The 19,585-nt window shown below is 43.3% G+C and overlaps 1 protein-coding gene across 1 annotated transcript in view; it reads left to right on the top strand.

The window, feature by feature from the left end:
- Nucleotides 1-3,775: 3,775 nt before the first annotated feature.
- LOC142743043 (peptide methionine sulfoxide reductase MsrA-like) overlaps nucleotides 3,776-19,585 on the top strand; it is a 44,141-nt gene continuing 28,331 nt past the window's right edge. The window contains exons 1-3 of the mRNA XM_075853411.1: nucleotides 3,776-3,886; nucleotides 4,067-4,135; nucleotides 11,186-11,305. Coding sequence (XP_075709526.1) covers nucleotides 3,814-3,886; nucleotides 4,067-4,135; nucleotides 11,186-11,305 — 262 coding nt within the window. The 5' untranslated portion in view covers nucleotides 3,776-3,813. The remainder of the gene's footprint in view (nucleotides 3,887-4,066; nucleotides 4,136-11,185; nucleotides 11,306-19,585) is intronic.

Below are 19,585 nucleotides of genomic sequence, written 5' to 3'. Positions count from 1 at the left end.
CATGCGCCGGTGACTAGGGGAGCTTCCCCTTGCCTTTTCAGACAAGCTCATTAGCTATAAAAAAAAAATTCACATTTCTGCAACAAAATCTGCAGCGTGTGCATGGGGCCTAAGAGTAAGTTCACACACTGCGGATTTGTTGCAGAAATTTCTGCGATTGAAAGTCGGTTCCATTCATCTGATTGTGGTTGTTTCTGAAGCGGGCGCACTGACTTCCTGCAAGACCACATTCTGATGAATGGAACTGATTTTCAGTTGTAGAAAACAAATCTGCTGCATGTATCCTTACCCCCAATACCTGAATGGTATGACTGGTATGGTTGATGATGTGCAGTTTTTGAACAATATCACAACCACTGACAGAGTATGGATCTGTAATATAGTAGGCCAGCTATTTGGGGTTTCTTTGGAACAGTGGTGGCGATTGAGCTCTTGAATTATGTGGGCAAAATGTCTATGAGAGGTTAAATATATCTGTGTAGATTACCAATGACTGCTCTGCAAACTATCTCACGAATTTCGAAAGGGGACCAGCAACACGAGTACCGATCGACGATCTAGCATGGCGATCGCCACCTGGTTTGCTCCATTTACTATTATTGTACTGTATGGGGACAAACAAGATAGTTAGTCCCCACACAGTTTACATCTTTGTCGGCAACACATCCCCTGTTTACACAGGGAGATGTGTCGACAACAATTTTACTAGCTCAAAATTTTTTTTATCATCCGTCAAATGAGTGTTTGCTCACTTGTCGGCTGATCGCTGAGTCCTTTGGCACATGCCGATAATCAGGAACAAACATTCTATTACCTCGACCATCAGCCCGTGTAAAAGGTAGATTTTAGTATTTAGTCTATCAATCTTAGCTTTTGTAGTTGTCACAAATAATGTACAAATATATTGTCCCTTTTTATTATTCTGTGTAGGCCTGATTTTGGTGGAAATGGCACAGGTTAAAAAGTTGGATCTAAATTTGTGCAGAATTTGTAAAACAACTTGCTATATTTGTCTTCTTACTCCAAAAAAGAAAACAGGTGAAAGAGGTGAGCGTGGTCAAGCTATAAATGTACTTTTAGACTCATTTTTCAAAGGCAAATATAAGGCTGCTCGTAGTAGGTGTATCAAGAAATTCCAAATGCACCAGATTTATTATGAGGTGTGCGCTTTTCAAAAATAAATCCCCTGTAAGGCCACATCTTGAATATGGAATTTTAGTTTTGGGCTCCACATTTTAAAAAGAACATAGGAGAACTGGAGAGGGTTCAAAGGCGGACGACTAGATTATTAAATGGGATGGGAGGTGTTGCTTACAATGAAAGGCTAGAAAAATTGGGCTTGTTCAGCTTGGAAAAAAGACGTCTTAGGGTATGTGCACACGGTAGCAGGCATTTACGTCTGAAAAGACAGACTGTTTTCAGGAGAAAACAGCTGCCTCGTTTCAGTCGTAAATGCTCCTCCTGGCATTTTGCGAGGCTTCTCTGACCGCCGTAAATTTTGAGCTTCTCTTCATTGAGTTCAATGAAGAACGGCTCAAATTACGTCTGAAAGAAGTGTCCTGCACTTCTTTTGACGAGGCTGTATTTTTACGCGTCGTCGTTTGACAGCTGTCAAACGACGACGCGTAAATGACAGGTTGTCTGCACAGTACGTCGGCATACCCATTCAAATGAATGGGCAGATGTTTGCCGACGTATTGTAGCCCTATTTTCAGACGTAAAACGCATAATACGCCTCGTTTACGTCTGAAAATAGGTTGTGTGAACCCAGCCTTAGAGGTGATCTTATTAACATGTATAAGAATATGTGTGGTCAATACGGAGAACTAGCACATGATTTGTTCCTTCCCAGGACTTTACAAAGGTCCAGGGGACATCTATTATTGCGTGTGGAATAAAGACGTTTCAGACATCAATATAGGAAAGGGTTCTTTACAGTTAGAGTGGTCAAGCTATGGAATACCCTTCCCCAAGAGGTAGTGACTGCAGATACTATGTCAGCATTTAAAAAAAAATAACAAAGGCTAGATGCTTATTTATTTATGAATGGCATTGAAAGTTATAATTAATCTAGCAATGAATGACGGGTAATTTATTGACAAAGGTTGAACTTGATGGACCTTTGTCTTTTTTCAACCTATGTAACTATACTCTCCTCATTTGTGCAATATAAACCATCATTAATAAATGTTGGCCATTCTGTTCCAATTTACGATTACCGAAAGCATAACCATTGCCAACTAGTTTACTATATAATATTTAGGAGCCTAGTTTGAGGGCTGGTATGCTCACTGACATCTTAAAATATACACGTTTTCTAGGGGGCATAGGTTTCTCATAAATACTTATGGATGACCATACATAATAAATAGATGGTTTAGTTAGTGCAGACAAAGATGAACTTATTTTTTATGGAAGAGGATTCCATAGACATTAAAGAGGCTCTGTCACCAGATTTTGCAACCCCTATCTGCTATTGCAGCAGATAGGCGCTGCAATGTAGATTACAGTAACGTTTTTATTTTAAAAAAACGAGCATTTTTGGCCAAGTTATGACCATTTTTGTAGTTATGCAAATGAGGCTTGCAAAAGTCCAAGTAGGTGTGTTTAAAAGTAAAAGTCCAAGTGGGCGTGTATTATGTGCGTACATCGGGGCGTTTTTAATACTTTCACTAGCTGGGCGCTCTGATGAGAAGTAACATCCTCTTCTCTTCAGAACGCCCAGCTTGTGACAGTGCAGATCTGTGACGTCACTCACAGGTCCTGCATCGTGACGGCCACATCGGCACCAGAGGCTACAGTTGATTCTGCAGCAGCATCAGCGTTTGCAGGTAAGTCGATCTTACCTGCAAACGCTGATGCTGCTGCAGAATCAACTGTAGCCTCTGCTGCCGATGTGGCCGTCACGATGCAGGACCTGTGAGTGACGTCACAGGTCTGCACTGTCAGAAGCTGGGCGTTCTGAAGAGAAGAGGATGTTACTTCTCTTCACAGCGCCCAGCTAGTAAAAGTATTAAAAACGCCCCGATGTACGCACATAATACACACCCACTTGGACTTTTACTTTTAAACACACCCACTTGGACTTTTGCAAGCCTCATTTGCATAATTACAAAAATGGTCATAACTTGGCCAAAAATGCTCGTTTTTTAAAAATAAAAACGTTACTGTAATCTACATTGCAGCGCCTATCTGCTGCAATAGCAGATAGGGGTTGCAAAATCTGGTGACAGAGCCTCTTTAAGTCTAAATGGAGATGTCATCTAGTGACTAGTAATGCAATATGATTATTAGTGGATAGCATATTGGCTCAGTTAATAACACTGTTGCCTTGAAGCACTGGTGTCCTTGGTTTGAATCCAACCACGGACAACATTTTCATGGAGTTTGCATGTTCTTCCCGTGTTTGCGTGTTTACTCCGGTTTCATCCCACATCTGAAAACATACTGGTAATTTGCTTCCTATGAAATTAGTTATGTGAGTGATGACATAGTATTATATTGGTGCCATATAAGCAGGATAGAAAAAATAAATTCGGTGTAAAATGCACCATTGTCTGTACAAGACTGCTTTGAGAAGTGCCTGCCCTGCACTATACATGATTGTTGTAGAGGATGACTACTAGTACAGTACATTCAGACAAGACTTTTTTTTATTTTTTTTAAAGCAATGTTGCTGTTGGGATCTCTTTAACAAACAGATCTCATTGGTTACTTATTAGAAATATTCTATTGACCTCTGCTCCCTTCTAGTAATTATACCCTATAAATACTCAGGGTTGTCTGTGCCTCGTACAATCATATGCCACAGCAATGCCTAGTAAGACAGTTCTTCCAACTTCTGAAGAAGCCCTACCAGGGCGGGCTGAGGCTCTCAAGGTGGCAGGTAAGAATGGGGCTAGTCTGTTCATGAACACTATTACTGCTGAGAACACACTTTTAACAGAGACCATGAAGTTCATCAAGATAACTAAGGAACAGAGAATCACCCTACAAGAGTCACAACACTTGTGAGTATTTCTCCAGTCTTTGTATCCATGTTATCATCTATTCTTCTCCTTCACAGCCAAGAACGCTGTTAATGGAAACTCAACACTGGAGCCATTCCCAGCAGGACTTGAGCTGGCAATGTTTGGTAAGTCCTATATAGAGAAATGAGCAGGATAATTCCAGACAGGACTCCTGGTCCAGGATAAAAAGAAGGCACTTGTCTGGCGCAAGCCGCACTAGTATAAAGGAATGTTCAGGTAATGTGAAAGGCTTTTATATCTGTCTTGGGGTACAATGCACCCCTTCTTCAGTTCAATAGAGATGTATAGTGCCCAGACATAACAAGCCTATATTTCAAGTGAAAAATGTGCCAAAGCGCAGCTTTCAGCCAGTACCGCTTTTCCCATAAGGGGAGAGACCAATAGCCAAAATCGTTTAAAAAAAAAAATAGCAGATTCAAGACATTGAATACATTAGTAACAATTTGATCAATACATACATACATACATACAGAAAAACCTTTACACATCCATACAGGGTTAATTGAATGGTAGAAAAAAATATATAAAATGTTTTGACAGTGTATGTGTGGGGTAATTCCTAAAATGTTATTACTGCTTTAGACTGGGTTCACATGTTGTGGTCAAAATGTTTTGTTATTTTGTCGTGACCAACCAAGTGTGGCTTCACACGGAGCTTTTTAAGGAAAAACTCCACTTTTTTTTGTGTCACTTTTTGCAACAAAAAAAGACAGGTTTTTTTGCCTCTTCAAAAAAAAAAAATAACGCATGTGGCAATGATTTTAAGTAGTTTATTGTGGCGTTACTATTTTACTAAAAATGTTTGTGTGTGTGTGTGTGTGTGTGTGTGTGTGTGTGTGTGTGTGTGTGCAGGAAGCCTAAGGCCTTGCTCATACAGTGCAGATTTGCTGCAGATTTTGCATATATTTATTAAGCCAAAACTAGGAACGGAACCCACAAAGAAGAAATATATAAAGTAAGGCCCTAAAATGTCTCCTCTCCTGGTTGTGGCTTAAAAAAAATACATGCAAAAGCTGCATCTAATCTGCACCGTGTGAACAAAGCCTAATTAGAACACTTCCGAGGGGAAGTAAAATACACATCCTTTTTGATTGCCTAAAGAACAATGTACCGATTTTAACAGTTAAAATCCGAATGTGATGCTAGGAAACCAAGGGACGCTCGACTTATATCAGCTGAGTGTGTATTTTTTCCTGAATCGCATGGCTGTATCGCTGCGGGACACTAGTAATGCTGTATATCTATAGTACAATAAAATGTTAGGTTATTGGCAAATATCTGACCCATAAGGCTAGTGATAGTTGGTCTCAAGCCTCGGGGAGAGCTGCGGAGTGGTGTCGAGAATGAACCGGGTTATTGGAAGCCGAGATGAATGTTATTAATTGTTTCTTGTAGCAATGTGAGTATGACGTAAAATGTATACATATAGAAAAGGCGCATCGAAAAGGCTATTTACATTATTTGAGACAAAGTGGGAGAAACCAAATGTGATGAAAGATAAAAACAGAAGGATATACATTTAACAATTGATCAGCTAATAATTGTGAGGGGATGGAAATCTGGTATAAGCAGACTGAAGATTTCGATATACTAAAAATAATAATATAGACTGTAGTAGAGCAATTCTAAAAATTGATGAGACTACTGCACAATTGTTAGTGGTGGGCTCTATGAAAGTAATTGATTAACCCCTAAAGGACGAGTCCTATTTTGGCTTTTCAGGACACACTGATTTTTTTAAGCTTTTTTTCATTGTCGCATTTTAAGTGCCATAACCTTTTTTATCAACATAGCCGTATGAAGGCTTGTTATTTGCAGAACGAGTTGTATTTTTTAATAGCACCATTTTGGAGTAGGTATAATGTATTGTATAACTTTTGTTCATTTTTTTGGGGGGTAGAAAAAAAACATTCTGCCATTGTTTTTTGGGTTTTGTTTTTACATCATTACCCGTGTGTTACAAATGACATGTTAACTTTATTCGGTGGGTCGGTAAGAAATGGCGATACCAGATTTATATACATTCTTTTATGTTTAACTACTTTTGCACATCTTTTTTTCCGAAGTCCTTGCACTCTAAGGCTACATTCACACGAGCGTGACAGATTTACACATGTAAAACACGCATGTAAATCTGTCCGTGTGCATTGCATTTTTTGCATCAGTGTGCTTTGCGTGTTGCATGTGTTTTTCACGCACTTGCAAGTACTTCTTTTTTTTTCAATGTAATTGATGCGTGAAACACTGACGGCACACTATGTCGTCCGTGTGCTTTCTGTGGTTTTCATGCACCCATTGACTGAAAACGCACTAATATAGGACATGCAGGGAGTTTCACGCAACGGACACTCGCTGCGTTAAAACTCACACATGTGTGAATAGTCCCATTGAAATCCCCTAAGGGCTTATTCACACTAACGTTGAACATTGAATAGTGGGGCTCACTGGGACAGGATGATGATGTCACTGGATCATGACGACCTATGCAAGGATCCAGGGGGTGGGCTGTATAGCACTGTCTACAGGGGGGGGCTGTATAGCACGGTCTGCAGGGGGGGCGGGCTGTATAGCACGGTCTACATGGGGTGGGCAGTATAGCATGGTCTACAGTGGAGCGGGCTGTATAGCACTGTCTGCAACGTGGTGGGCTGTATAGCACGGTCTACAACGGGGCGGGCTATATAGCACTGTCTACAACGGGGCGGACTGTATAGCACTGTCTACAACGGGGCGGGTTTTATAGCACTGTCTACAATGGGGCAGGCTGTATAGCACTGTCTACAGGGGAGCGGGCTGTATAGCACTGTCTACAACGGGGCGGGCTGTATAGCACTGTCTACAACGGGGCGGGCTGTATAGCACTGTCTACAACGGGGCGGGCTGTATAGCACTGTCTACAACGGGGCGGGCTGTATAGCACTGTCTACAACGGGGCGGGCTGTATAGCACTGTCTACAACGGGGCGGGCTGTATAGCACTGTCTACAACGGGGCGGGCTGTATAGCACTGTCTACAACGGGGCGGGCTGTATAGCACTGTCTACAACGGGGCAAGCTGTATAGCACTGGCTACAACGGGGCTCGCTGTATAGCACTTTCTACAATGGGGCAAGCTGTATAGCACTGTCTATAGGGGAGCTGGCTGTATAGCACTGTCTACAGGGGAGCGGGCTGTATAGCACTGTTTACAACGGGGCGGGCTGTATAGCACTGTCTACAACTGGGTGGGCTGTATAGCGCTGTCTACAACTGGGTGGGCTGTATAGCGCTGTCTACAACTGGGTGGGCTGTATAGCGCTGTCTACAGGGGAGCGGGCTGTATAGCACTGTCTACAGGGGGGGCCGTATAGCGCTGTCTACATGGAGGCTGTATAGCACGGTGTACATGGGGGGCTGTATAGCAATGTCTACAGGGGGCGGTCTGTATAGCACTGACTACGGGGGGGGGGGCTGTATGGCAGCATCTACAGGGGGGGCTGTTCAGCACTGTCTACAGGGGGGCACTATCCACATGTGTGAATAGCCCCATTAAAATCCCCTAAGGGCTTATTCACACTAATGTTAAACATTGAATAGTGGGGCCCACCGGGACAGGATGATGTCACTATATCATGACGACCTACGCAAGGATCCAGGGGGTGGGCTGTATAGCACGGTCTACAGGTGGGTGGGCTGTATAGCACGGTCTACATGGGGTGAGCAGTATAGCATGGTCTACAGTGGAGCGGGCTGTATAGCACTGTCTGCAACGGGGCGGGCTGTATAGCACGGTCTACAACGGTCAGGGCTGTATAGCACTGTCTACAATGGGGCGGGTTGTATAGCACTGTCTACTATGGGGCGGGTTGTATAGCACTGTCTACAGGGGAGCGGGCTGTATACCACTGTCTACAGGGGAGCGGGCTGTATACCACTGTCTACAGGGGAGCGGAGCGGGCCATATAGCACTGTCTACAAACGGGCAAGCTGTATAGCACGGTCTACAACAGGGCGGGCTGTATAGCACTGTCTACAACGGGGCGGGCTGTATAGCACTGCCTACAACGCGGCGGGCTGTATAGCGCTGTCTACAACGGGGCAGGCTGTATAGCACTGTCTACAGGGGAGCGGGCTGTATACCACTCTACAGGGGAGCGGGCTGTATACCACTGTCTACAACGGGGTGGGCTGTATAGCACGGTCTGCAACTGGGTGGGCTGTATAGCACTTTCTACAACTGGGCGGGCTGTATAGTGCTGTCTACAGAGGAGCGGGCTGTATAGCACTGTCTACAGGGGGGTTGTATAGCACTGTCTACATGGGGGCTGTATAGCACTGTGAACATGGGGGGCTGTTTAGCAATGTTTACAGGGGGCGGTCTGTATAGCACTGTCTACAGTGGGGTGGCTGTATGGCATAATCTACAGGGGGGGCTGTATGGCAGTATCTACATGGGGGCTGTATAGCACTGTCTACAATGGGGCGGGTTGTATAGCACTGTCTACTATGGGGCGGGTTGTATAGCACTGTCTACAGGGGAGCGGGCTGTATACCACTGTCTACAGGGGAGCGGGCTGTATACCACTGTCTACAGGGGAGCGGAGCGGGCCATATAGCACTGTCTACAAACGGGCAAGCTGTATAGCACGGTCTACAACAGGGCGGGCTGTATAGCACTGTCTACAACGGGGCGGGCTGTATAGCACTGCCTACAACGCGGCGGGCTGTATAGCGCTGTCTACAACGGGGCAGGCTGTATAGCACTGTCTACAGGGGAGCGGGCTGTATACCACTCTACAGGGGAGCGGGCTGTATACCACTGTCTACAACGGGGTGGGCTGTATAGCACGGTCTGCAACTGGGTGGGCTGTATAGCACTTTCTACAACTGGGCGGGCTGTATAGTGCTGTCTACAGAGGAGCGGGCTGTATAGCACTGTCTACAGGGGGGTTGTATAGCACTGTCTACATGGGGGCTGTATAGCACTGTGAACATGGGGGGCTGTTTAGCAATGTTTACAGGGGGCGGTCTGTATAGCACTGTCTACAGTGGGGTGGCTGTATGGCATAATCTACAGGGGGGGCTGTATGGCAGTATCTACATGGGGGCTGTATAGCACTGTCTACAGGGGGGCACTATCCACAAGAGGGAGCTGTGTGTGGCACCCAGGGGACGGGGGCCGGTCAAAAGTTTGCTTTGGGGAGCAGTGTTTCCTAGTTATTCCCCTGCTTAGAGTCATTACTATTTTTCTGTCAACATAGCCGTATAAGGATTTGTATTTTTGCGAGATGAGTTGACCTTTTAATTAGTGCAATTTTGGAATACATAAAACTTTTGAACGCTCTTTATTCTGTTGATTGTTAGGTGGGATGAGCAAAAAACAGCAATTCTGTCATTGTTTTATAGTTAGTTTTTTTTACAGCGTTCACTGTGTGGGTTAAACACCATGTTAACATTATAGGATAGATTGTTACATACGTGGCAATACCAACTATGCCAATTTAGATGTTTTGACATAATTAGGCTCTATTCACACGACAGGGTCTGGGTGTCGGACGATAAAAATGGCGGTTTTGGTCTGTTTTTCTGGCCCGTGTTTCCTTTTTAACGGCCGATTGTGACCCGTATTGCATCTGTTTTTCACTATCCGTTTTAAAAACTGATGAATTTCAGTTGTCAATTTTTTTGGTCCCAACTTACTAAAAACACAAACGGGAAGGTCACATGATCGCCCAGTCACCATTTTCTCTTGCTTTCAGTGTATAGAAGGCTTTGTCTGATCCCTCAGCTTCTTTGCCTTGGTTTCTGTCTTTTTCTGCTATTTTGTACTTGCTACCATGTCCTCACAAGCATTGACCCATGTACTGCAGCTTTGGTTGATTTCTCGGCAATGTGGACAGCAATCGCAGATGTTGATGCCCTCTGTAGATAGTGCCACACAGCCCCCTTGTAGGTAGTGCTACAAAGCACCCTTGTAGGTAGTGTCACACAGCCCCTTTGCAGGTAGTGCCACACAGCCCCGTTGTAGCTAGTGCCACACACTACCCCCTCCCTGTAGATAGCGCCATCGAGGCTACCTCTAGGAGTGCAATCCCCAGCCAGAGCGTTGCCGACGCTCTGGCCAGGGATTCCTCTCCTGGTGGAGCCCCTGACGTAACTGTCCATAAATGGATAGTGATGCCAGGGGCTTCTGCTGGAGAGGAATCCCCAGCCAGTTGCTCCGGCACCGCTCTGGCCGGGGATTCCGCTTCAGAAGGAGCCACTGACGTCACTGTCCATATATGGATAGTGACATCAGGGGCTTCACCGGGAGCGGAATCACCGGCCAGAGAGTCGATAACGCTCTGGGCCGGGATTCCACTTCAGGAGGACTTTTTTTCCCAATAGACTATGCGATTGGTTGATCGCTGATATAATACACTGCAATACTTCGGGATCAATATCCGGGCCAAAGAATATGCAACTAAAAAAAAGTTTTTTAGCAAAATTATGTTTTTTTTTAGTTACATAAAATTTTATATATTTTGAGATCATTCAATTATCCCTGTATGGATTTATCAAAGGTTTTTGTGTATGTATGTATGTATGTATTTACCCTGCTATTTTTGTAATGGGCTTTGGAGATTGTTCACTCCCCTTGTGGAAGGAGCGGTACCAGCTGAATGCTGCGTTTTGGCATATTTTTTACTTTTAAATGTTTGCTTGTTATCTCTGTGCACTATACATCTCTCTTGAACTGAATAAAGGGTTCTTTATACCCCGAACTGCGTTTTCTTTTTGAGACAGAAAAAAAAAGCCTTTTAAATTACTTGAATGTTTCTTTATGTTAAATAAAGCTTGCGCCAGAGAAGTGCCTTTTTTAAATCATAGACCAGGAGTCCTGTTTGGATTTATCCTGCACGTTTCTAAGATCCCCAGCGGAGTGGGCCTTGTTGGCAAAGGGAAACCTGGCATCGGCAGCAACCTTACACTCTACATGCCTATATATCAGCACTACACAACAAGGTGAGCCTTTATAACCAAACAATTACACCAAGACACTGAATGTATTTACCCTATGTAGCGCAGTTTTTTCCTTTTTCTCCAACCCTGTATAAACGAAATAGAGAAAGGCAATAAAGTGTATTGCTATAGGAGAGTTCTGTACTTGACATGTCTCCTATTGATGCTTTACAGGTATGGGCTGTTTCTGGGGTGTAGAACGATTGTTCTGGAGACAAATGGGAGTCTTCTCTACACAGGTGGGGTATGCAGGAGGGTTCACTAAAAATCCCACGTATGAAGAAGTGTGCACTGGTAAATACCTTCCTTTTCTTTAACAGATTCTGTCATGTTACTTGTGACCTACTTTAACATTCCTTATAAACATTCCTTTCACATGAACTTTGCTCAATTTTTGTTTTTGGCTGTTAAATGCGATAAAAAAATTATGGCATCTGTTCAGAATATACATGTATATTTCTTTATCTATTGAGACTTGTCTGAATCCTAGATGAGTAGGAATTGCAAGTTAAATATCTACAGGTTTAGGTTTTATATCTATGTCTCAGAGACAGACGTTTTTTTTAACAGCTGTCACATGGCTGTTTTCAGAACAATTAATTTCTATCTCTATTCACATGGCCGTTTTTTTTAACCCCTTCCCGCTCCTGGACGTACTATTAGGTCATGGTAGCTGTATCTTTCGTGCTCCATGACCTAATAGTATGTCACAGGAGTAACGGCCGTTTGGCCGTCCTCCCGACACATACAGGAGCTGTGACAGCTGCTGTCTCGTACAGCAGCTGTCACAGCTCAAACAGCGGGGACCGATCGCTGTGTCCCCGCTGATTAACCCCTTAAAAGCCGCGTTCAATAGCGATCGCTGCTTTTTAGGGGTTAAGCTACAATTGCCGGCCTGCTACACGATAGCGGCTGGCGATTGTAACTATGGCAACCGGACACCAAACAATGGCGTCCGGCTATGCCATCGACGGAAGCCTAGTGGGTCCTGACAAAGTCAGGACCCACTATGCTTGCTGTCAGTGAGTAGCTGACAGCTCTAATACACTGCACTAAGCATGTAGTGCAGTGTATTAGAATAGCGATCAGGGCCTCCTGCCCTCAAGTCCCCTAGTGGGACAAAGTAATAAACTAAAAAAAAAAGTTAAAAAAAGATGTGTAAAAATAAGAAAATAAAAGTTTTTTAAAAGTAATAAAAGTAAAAGTCCCACTTTTTCCCTTATCAGTCTTTTATTATTAATAAAAATAGATAAATAAACAAATAAACTATACATAATTGGTATCGCCGCGTCCGTAACGACCTGAACTACAAAATTATTCCATTGAGGAGGATAGACAATTTTGAGCGGAGCTTGCTGCTCACAGAGCATGCAGTTAGTGGGTTAGAACTGGAGGGTGAAGACATGGGTGAGCAGGATCAGGTAAGTAGCTGGGTTAATGTAGTTAGGGGCAGTAGAAAGGGGTCAAAGACAAGGAAGGCCGATCCGGTTTCTGGCATTCCAAGCAAAATTGCCAGGTTGGGTGATGATGCGAGGGTGTCAGTCTCAGAAAAGGCAGCCCTAGTGGATACTGATCTCCCTAACAGCCGGGAGAACAGCCCAGCTAGTAGTCGGCGGGATGGTAATGCAGGCAAGCCAAGACAATTGATAGTTGTAGGGGATTCTATAATCAGGAAGACGGATAGAATAATTTGTCGCCAAGACCGCCTCAACCGAATGGTTTGCTGTCTCCCTGGTGCCAGGGTTCGGCATGTGGTGGAACGGGTGGACAAATTGCTGGGAGGGGCTGGTGATGATCCAGCTGTCGTGGTCCATGTCGGTACCAACGACAGAATAAATGGTAGGTGGAGGAGCCTTAAGAATAATTTTAAAGAACTAGGCTACAAGCTGAAGGGAAGGACCTCCAAGGTTGTATTCTCAGGAATACTGCCTGTGCCATGCGCATCACAGGAAAGACAGCGGGAGCTTAGGGAGTTAAATGCATGGCTGAAGTCTTGGTGTAGAGGAGAAGGATTTGGGTTCCTAGAGCACTGGGCTGACTTTTCATTGGGGTACAAACTGTATTCTGCAGATGATTTGCACCTAAATGGAAGGGGGTCCGCTGTGCTGGGGGAGAGAATTCTAGCTGGGGTGGCGGAGTATTTAAACTAGGGCTGAGGAGGGAGGTCAATGTAGAAAAAAAAGGGGTAGCCAGGTTAGAGAGGGGTCAGACTATATTGGTGGGGGGAGAAACAGAATGTGGGGAGAGGACTAGACAACAAGATAAGGAGATCCTTTCGTTACAAAACATCAGTGTAAATAAAAAGGACCGATTAATGTCAAATCACATTTCTGATAATAAAAGTGAAAAACTGACAGGCAAGTTAAAGTGTATGTTCACAAATGCCAGAAGTCTAGCAAGCAAAATGGGGGAGCTGGAGGCCTTGATACTGGAAGAAAATATAGATATAGTTGGTGTTGCTGAAACATGGCTGGACTCTTCACATGACTGGGCTGTAAATCTACAGGGTTTTACACTTTTTCGTAAAGACAGGACAAATAGGAAAGGTGGTGGTGTATGTCTGTATGTGAGAAGTGATATGAAGGCGAGTGTGAAAGAGACAATAGTGGGTGAAGACTGTGAGGAGGTTGAAACTTTGTGGGTGGAACTAGAAAGGGAGGTAAACACTGAAAAAATTACTTTTGGTGTAATCTATAGACCCCCCAATATAACTGAGGAGATGGAAGGTCAGATATATAAACAGATGGAGCGGGCTGCACAGGCGGGTACTGTAGTGATAATGGGAGATTTTAATTTCCGGGATATTAATTGGTGTCATGGTTCGGCTTCAACTGCAAAGGGGAGACATTTCCTCAACCTGTTGCAGGAAAATTTTATGGGCCAGTTTGTGGAAGACCCGACTAGAGGTGAAGCTCTGTTGGATCTGGTCATTTCTAATAATGCAGATCTTGTTGGGAATGTCAATGTTCGTGAAAACCTCGGTAACAGTGATCATAATATAGTCACATTTTACCTATACTGTAAAAAACAAACGCAGGCTGGGAGGGCAAAAACATTTAATTTTAAGAAAGCCAATTTCCCCAGGATGAGGGCTGCAATTCAGGATATAGACTGGGAAGAACTAATGTCAAATAATGGAACAAATGATAAATGGGAGATTTTCAAATCTACTTTGAGTTATTATAGTGCAAAATTTATTCCTACAGGTAATAAGTATAAACGACTCAAATTAAACCCCACATGGCTTACACCTTCTGTGAAAGGGGCAATACATGACAAAAAAAGGGCATTTAAAAAATACAAATCTGAGGGTACAGCTGTAGCCTTTGTAAAATATAAAGAGCTTAATAAAATCTGTAAAAATGTAATAAAATTAGCAAAAATACAAAATGAAAGGCAGGTGGCCAAGGATAGTAAAACAAATCCTAAAAAATTCTTCAAGCATATAAATGCAAAAAAGCCAAGGTCTGAACATGTAGGACCCCTAGATAATGGTAATGGGGAGTTGATCACAGGGGATCAAGAGAAGGCAGAGTTACTAAATGGGTTCTTCCGCTCTGTATATACAACTGAAGAAAGAGCAGCTGATGTAGCCGGTGCCAGTGCTGTTAATATATCAGTTGATATACTGAATTGGATGAATGTAGAGATGGTCCAAGCTAAATTAAATAAAATAAATGTGCACAAGGCTCCGGGACCAGATGGGTTACACCCTAGAATTCTTAAAGAGCTTAGTTCAGTTATTTCTGTCCCCCTTTTCATAATATTCAGAGAATCTCTAGTGACTGGTATAGTGCCAAGGGACTGGCGCAGGGCAAATGTGGTGCCTATTTTCAAAAAGGGCTCTAGGTCTTCCCCGGGTAATTATAGACCAGTAGAAATGGTAGGAAAGGGGAGAGGAGGAAAAGGAGCGTGGTGGGTTAAATGTCGCCTTCAAATATTGTATTGATACCGACTGGAATAAGAGCAGAAAGATTATGTTGTGCAATGTCCCCTTTTGTTATTGCCACATTGTGTATTGTTAATAAATTGTTACAATGTGTAATTGCGACTTGTATCTGATTCAACAAAGTAAAAAGTCTGATAGTTACTTTCACTACTTTGGTGAGATTGGAAGAGGTAGTGCTGCAAGGATAATAGGTATATGTAAGATTTCTTGCATAAGCACTCCGCAAGAGGTTGTATTCAGACTCCGTGAGCAACTGCGTATTGCCTGAATGCGTTTTTGGTGCAAAACAGACTGCAATATATGTAGGTAAGCAGTATGTTTGCTAGTGCGTTTTATATACAACGCTAATGATTCAATCCTAATTGGATATGCACCTTGGTCAGCAATGTGAACAGATAGTATCTATCGTAATAGACTACTGGTTCATAGTCTATTATATATTACATTCAGGCGGCAGTGTGCACAGGTAGACAGGCTCTTCTTAAGTTGTGAGCATTACTGATAAATTCAATTATAGGACTTGCTGGTTATTTGCGCCAGCAAATTATCAGGATTTAAGCTGTCAGAGCCACGGCAGCTCAGTAGCCTGTGATGATATTATCACCACCTTCGTTCGTTCCCCCTTGGTGCAGGAACGGACTGTCAGCTCGACAACCTGTAATGGTGTAATGGCTCTGACAGCTTAAATCCTGATAATTTGCTGGCGCAAATAACCAGCAAGTCCTATAATTGAATTTATCAGTAATGCTCACAACTTAAGAAGAGCCTGTCTACCTGTGCACACTGCCGCCTGAATGTAATATATAATAGACATTGTAACAATTTATTAACAATACACAATGTGGCAATAACAAAAGGGGACATTGCACAACATAATCTTTCTGCTCTTATTCCAGTCGGTATCAATACAATATTTGAAGGCGACATTTAACCCACCACGCTCCTTTTCCTCCTCTCCCCTTTCCTACCATTTCTACAATTCAATAGGTGGTTTACACCTGAGCGTGGAGGGAAAACCTATTTTAATTTAAAATCAAAATCAATAAGTGGAGGTCTCCTCTACTAATCTTTAATTATAGACCAGTAAGCTTAACATCCATCGTGGGGAAAATGTTTGAGGGGCTATTGAGGGACTATATACAGGATTATGTGACAATAAATAGCATTATAAGTGACAGCCAGCACGGTTTTACTAAGGACAGAAGTTGTCAAACTAACCTAATCTGTTTTTATGAAGAGGTGAGCAGAAGTCTAGACAGAGGGGCCGCTGTGGATTTAGTGTTTTTGGACTTTGCAAAGGCATTTGACACTGTCCCCCATAGACGCCTAATGGGTAAATTAAGGACTATAGGTTTAGAAAATATAGTTTGTAATTGGATTGAGAATTGGCTCAAGGACCGTATCCAGAGGGTTGTGGTCAATGATTCCTTCTCTGAATGGTCCCCGGTTATAAGTGGTGTACCCCAGGGTTCAGTGCTGGGACCACTATTATTCAACTTATTTATTAATGATATAGAGGAAGGGATTAATAGCACTATTTCTATTTTTGCAGATGACACCAAGCTATGTAATATAGTTCAGACTATGGAAGATGTTCATGAATTACAGGCAGATTTAAACAAACTAAGTGTTTGGGCGTCCACTTGGCAAATGAAGTTTAATGTAGATAAATGTAAAGTTATGCATCTTGGTACCAACAACCTGCATGCATCATATGTCCTAGGGGGCGCTACACTGGCGGATTCACTTGTTGAGAAGGATCTGGGTGTACTTGTAAATCATAAACTCAATAACAGCATGCAGTGTCAATCAGCTGCTTCAAAGGCCAGCAGGATATTGTCGTGTATTAAAAGAGGCATGGACTCGCGGGACAGGGATGTAATATTACCACTTTACAAAGCATTAGTGAGGCCTCATCTAGAATATGCAGTTCAGTTCTGGGCTCCAGTTCATAGAAAGGATGCCCTGGAGTTGGAAAAAATACAAAGAAGAGCAACGAAGCTAATAAGGGGCATGGAGAATCTAAGTTATGAGGAAAGATTGAAAGAATTAAACCTATTTAGCCTTGAAAAAAGAAGACTAAGGGGGGACACGATTAACTTATATAAATATATTAATGGCACATACAAAAAATATGGTGAAATCCTGTTCCTTGTAAAACCCCCTCAAAAAACAAGGGGGCACTCCCTCCGTCTGGAGAAAAAAAGGTTCAAGCTGCAGAGGCGACAAGGCTTCTTTACAGTAAGAACGGTGAATTTATGGAATAGCCTACCGCAGGAGCTGGTCACAGCAGGGACAGTAGATGGCTTTAAAAAAGGGTTAGATAATTTCCTAGAACAAAAAAATATTAGCTCCTATGTGTAGAAATTTTTCCTTCCCTTTTCCCTTCCCTTGGTTGAACTTGATGGACATGTGTCTTTTTTCAGCCGTACTAACTATGTAACTATGTAACTATTTATCCCGCGCGGTGAACGCCGTAACAGAAAATAATAATAAACCGTTCCACAATCACAATTGTTTGGTTACTTCACATCACAAAAAATGGAATAAAAAGAGATCAAAAAGTCGCATGTACCTACAAATGGTACAGATCGAAACTACAGTTCGTTACGCAAAAATTAAGTCCTCGCACGGCTTTATTGATGGAAAAATAAAAAAGTTCTGGCTCTTAGAATAAGGTAACACAAAAAGTGAATGATTTTTTACAAAACGTATTTTATTGTGCAAACGCCATAAGACACAAAAAAAACTCTAAACATCTGGTATCGCCATAATCGTATCGCCCCGCAGAATAAAGTGAATATGTCATTTATTGCGCACGGTGAACGCTGTAAAAAAAATAGAATAAAAAAACAATAGTAGAATTGCTGTTTTTTAGTCACCACGCCACCTAAAAATAGAATAGAAACTGATCAAAAAGTCGCATGCACCCCATGAAAACTGCAATGAATTCCTCAAGGGGTCTAGTTTCCAAAATGGGGTCACTTTTGGGAGGTTTCCACTGTTTTGGCACCACAAGACCTCTTCAAACCAGACATGGTGCCTAATAAAAAAGAAGGCTCAAAATGCACTAGGTGCTCCTTTGCTTCTGAGGCCGGTGCTTCAGTCCATTACCGCACTAGGGACACATGTGGGATATTTCTCAAAACTGCAGAATCTGGGCAATACGTATTAAGTTGCGTTTCTCTGGTAAAACCTTTTGTGTTATAGAAAGAAAATGGTATAAAAAGGATTTTCTGACAAAAATAAATATGTAAATTTCACCTCTACTTTGCTCTAAATTCCTGTGAAACACCTAAACTTAAACTTTCTAAATGCTGTTGTGAATACGTTGAGGGGTCTAGTTTTTAAAATGGGGTGTTTCATAGGGGTGTCTAATATATGGGCCCCTCAAAGCAACTTCAGAACTGAACTGGAACCTAAAAAAAAATAAAAATGAGGCAATACTTCGCTTCTCCTAATGAGCATTGCCTACTCCAAGATGACCGCAGTTTTGACCGTTTGTATAAACGGAGACCCCTATTAGACGGTTTCAGTGCCCGCTTTTCCCAATCATACACCACCGAGACGTGTATTTCTATTGATGAGTCCTTGGTACATTTTAAAGAGAGGCTTCAATTCCGCGAGTACCTGCCGGGTAAGAGGGCAAGGTATGGAGTGAAGATGTATAAGCTGTGCGAGAGTGCATCAGGGTATACCTACAAATTTCGGATATATAAAGGGAAGGACCCCAGTATTCAACCCCCATAATGTCCTGTCCCCCCCCTTACTGGGAGTTAATGCAAAAATTGTGTGGGATTTGGTGCACCCACTGCTGGACCAGGGTTACCACCTCTACCTGGATAATTTTTATACCAGCGTCCCACTCTTCAACTGCCACGATTCCAGAAGTACTGCGGCATGCGGCACCGCTAGAAGAAATCTGAGAGGCCTCCCTAAGACTCTGCTTGGGCAAACACTCAGACGGGGTGAGAGCAGGGCACAATCCAGCAGCAACATATTGTGTGTCAAGTACAAGACAAGAGAGATGCCACACCAGTACCCATATACCTGTACGAGGTACCAGTACAGAGACCCCCAATCCAGACTGCATCCTGGACTACAATAGGTACATGGGAGGGGTGAACTTGTCAGATCAAGCCCTGAAGCCCTACAGCGCCATGCTGTGTGGTATAAGAAGCTGGCCGTGCACATCATACCGATGGCATTGTACAATGTGTACATGCTACGTCGATGTACAGGCCAGAGGGGAACTTTCCTGAAATTTCAAGAGGTGGCTATCAAGAAACTCATTTTTAGGGACCAAGAAGGGGGGGCACCCAGTACTTCTGGAAGCGGGGCCACACGCATCGTACCAGGGCAACACTTTCCAGGAGAAGTTCCCCAAACTGGCAAGAAAGGAAAAAGTCAAAAGAGGTACAAAGTCTGCTATAAGAGGGGGATAAGGAAGGACGCTGTATGGCGTTCCCTGCACGGGGGGCCCTGTGTAAGGCGTTCCCTGCAGGGGGGGGCGCTGTATGGCGTTCCCTGCAGGGGGGGCTGTATGGCATTCTCTACAGTGGGGGCTGTATGGCGTTCCCTACAGGGGGGGCTGTATGGCATTCTCTACAGTGGGGGCTGTATGG

The sequence above is a fragment of the Rhinoderma darwinii genome, chromosome 2, assembly GCF_050947455.1.
Source record: "Rhinoderma darwinii isolate aRhiDar2 chromosome 2, aRhiDar2.hap1, whole genome shotgun sequence".
Lineage (NCBI taxonomy): Eukaryota > Metazoa > Chordata > Amphibia > Anura > Rhinodermatidae > Rhinoderma > Rhinoderma darwinii.
This window is presented reverse-complemented; position numbering and strand designations above follow the sequence as displayed.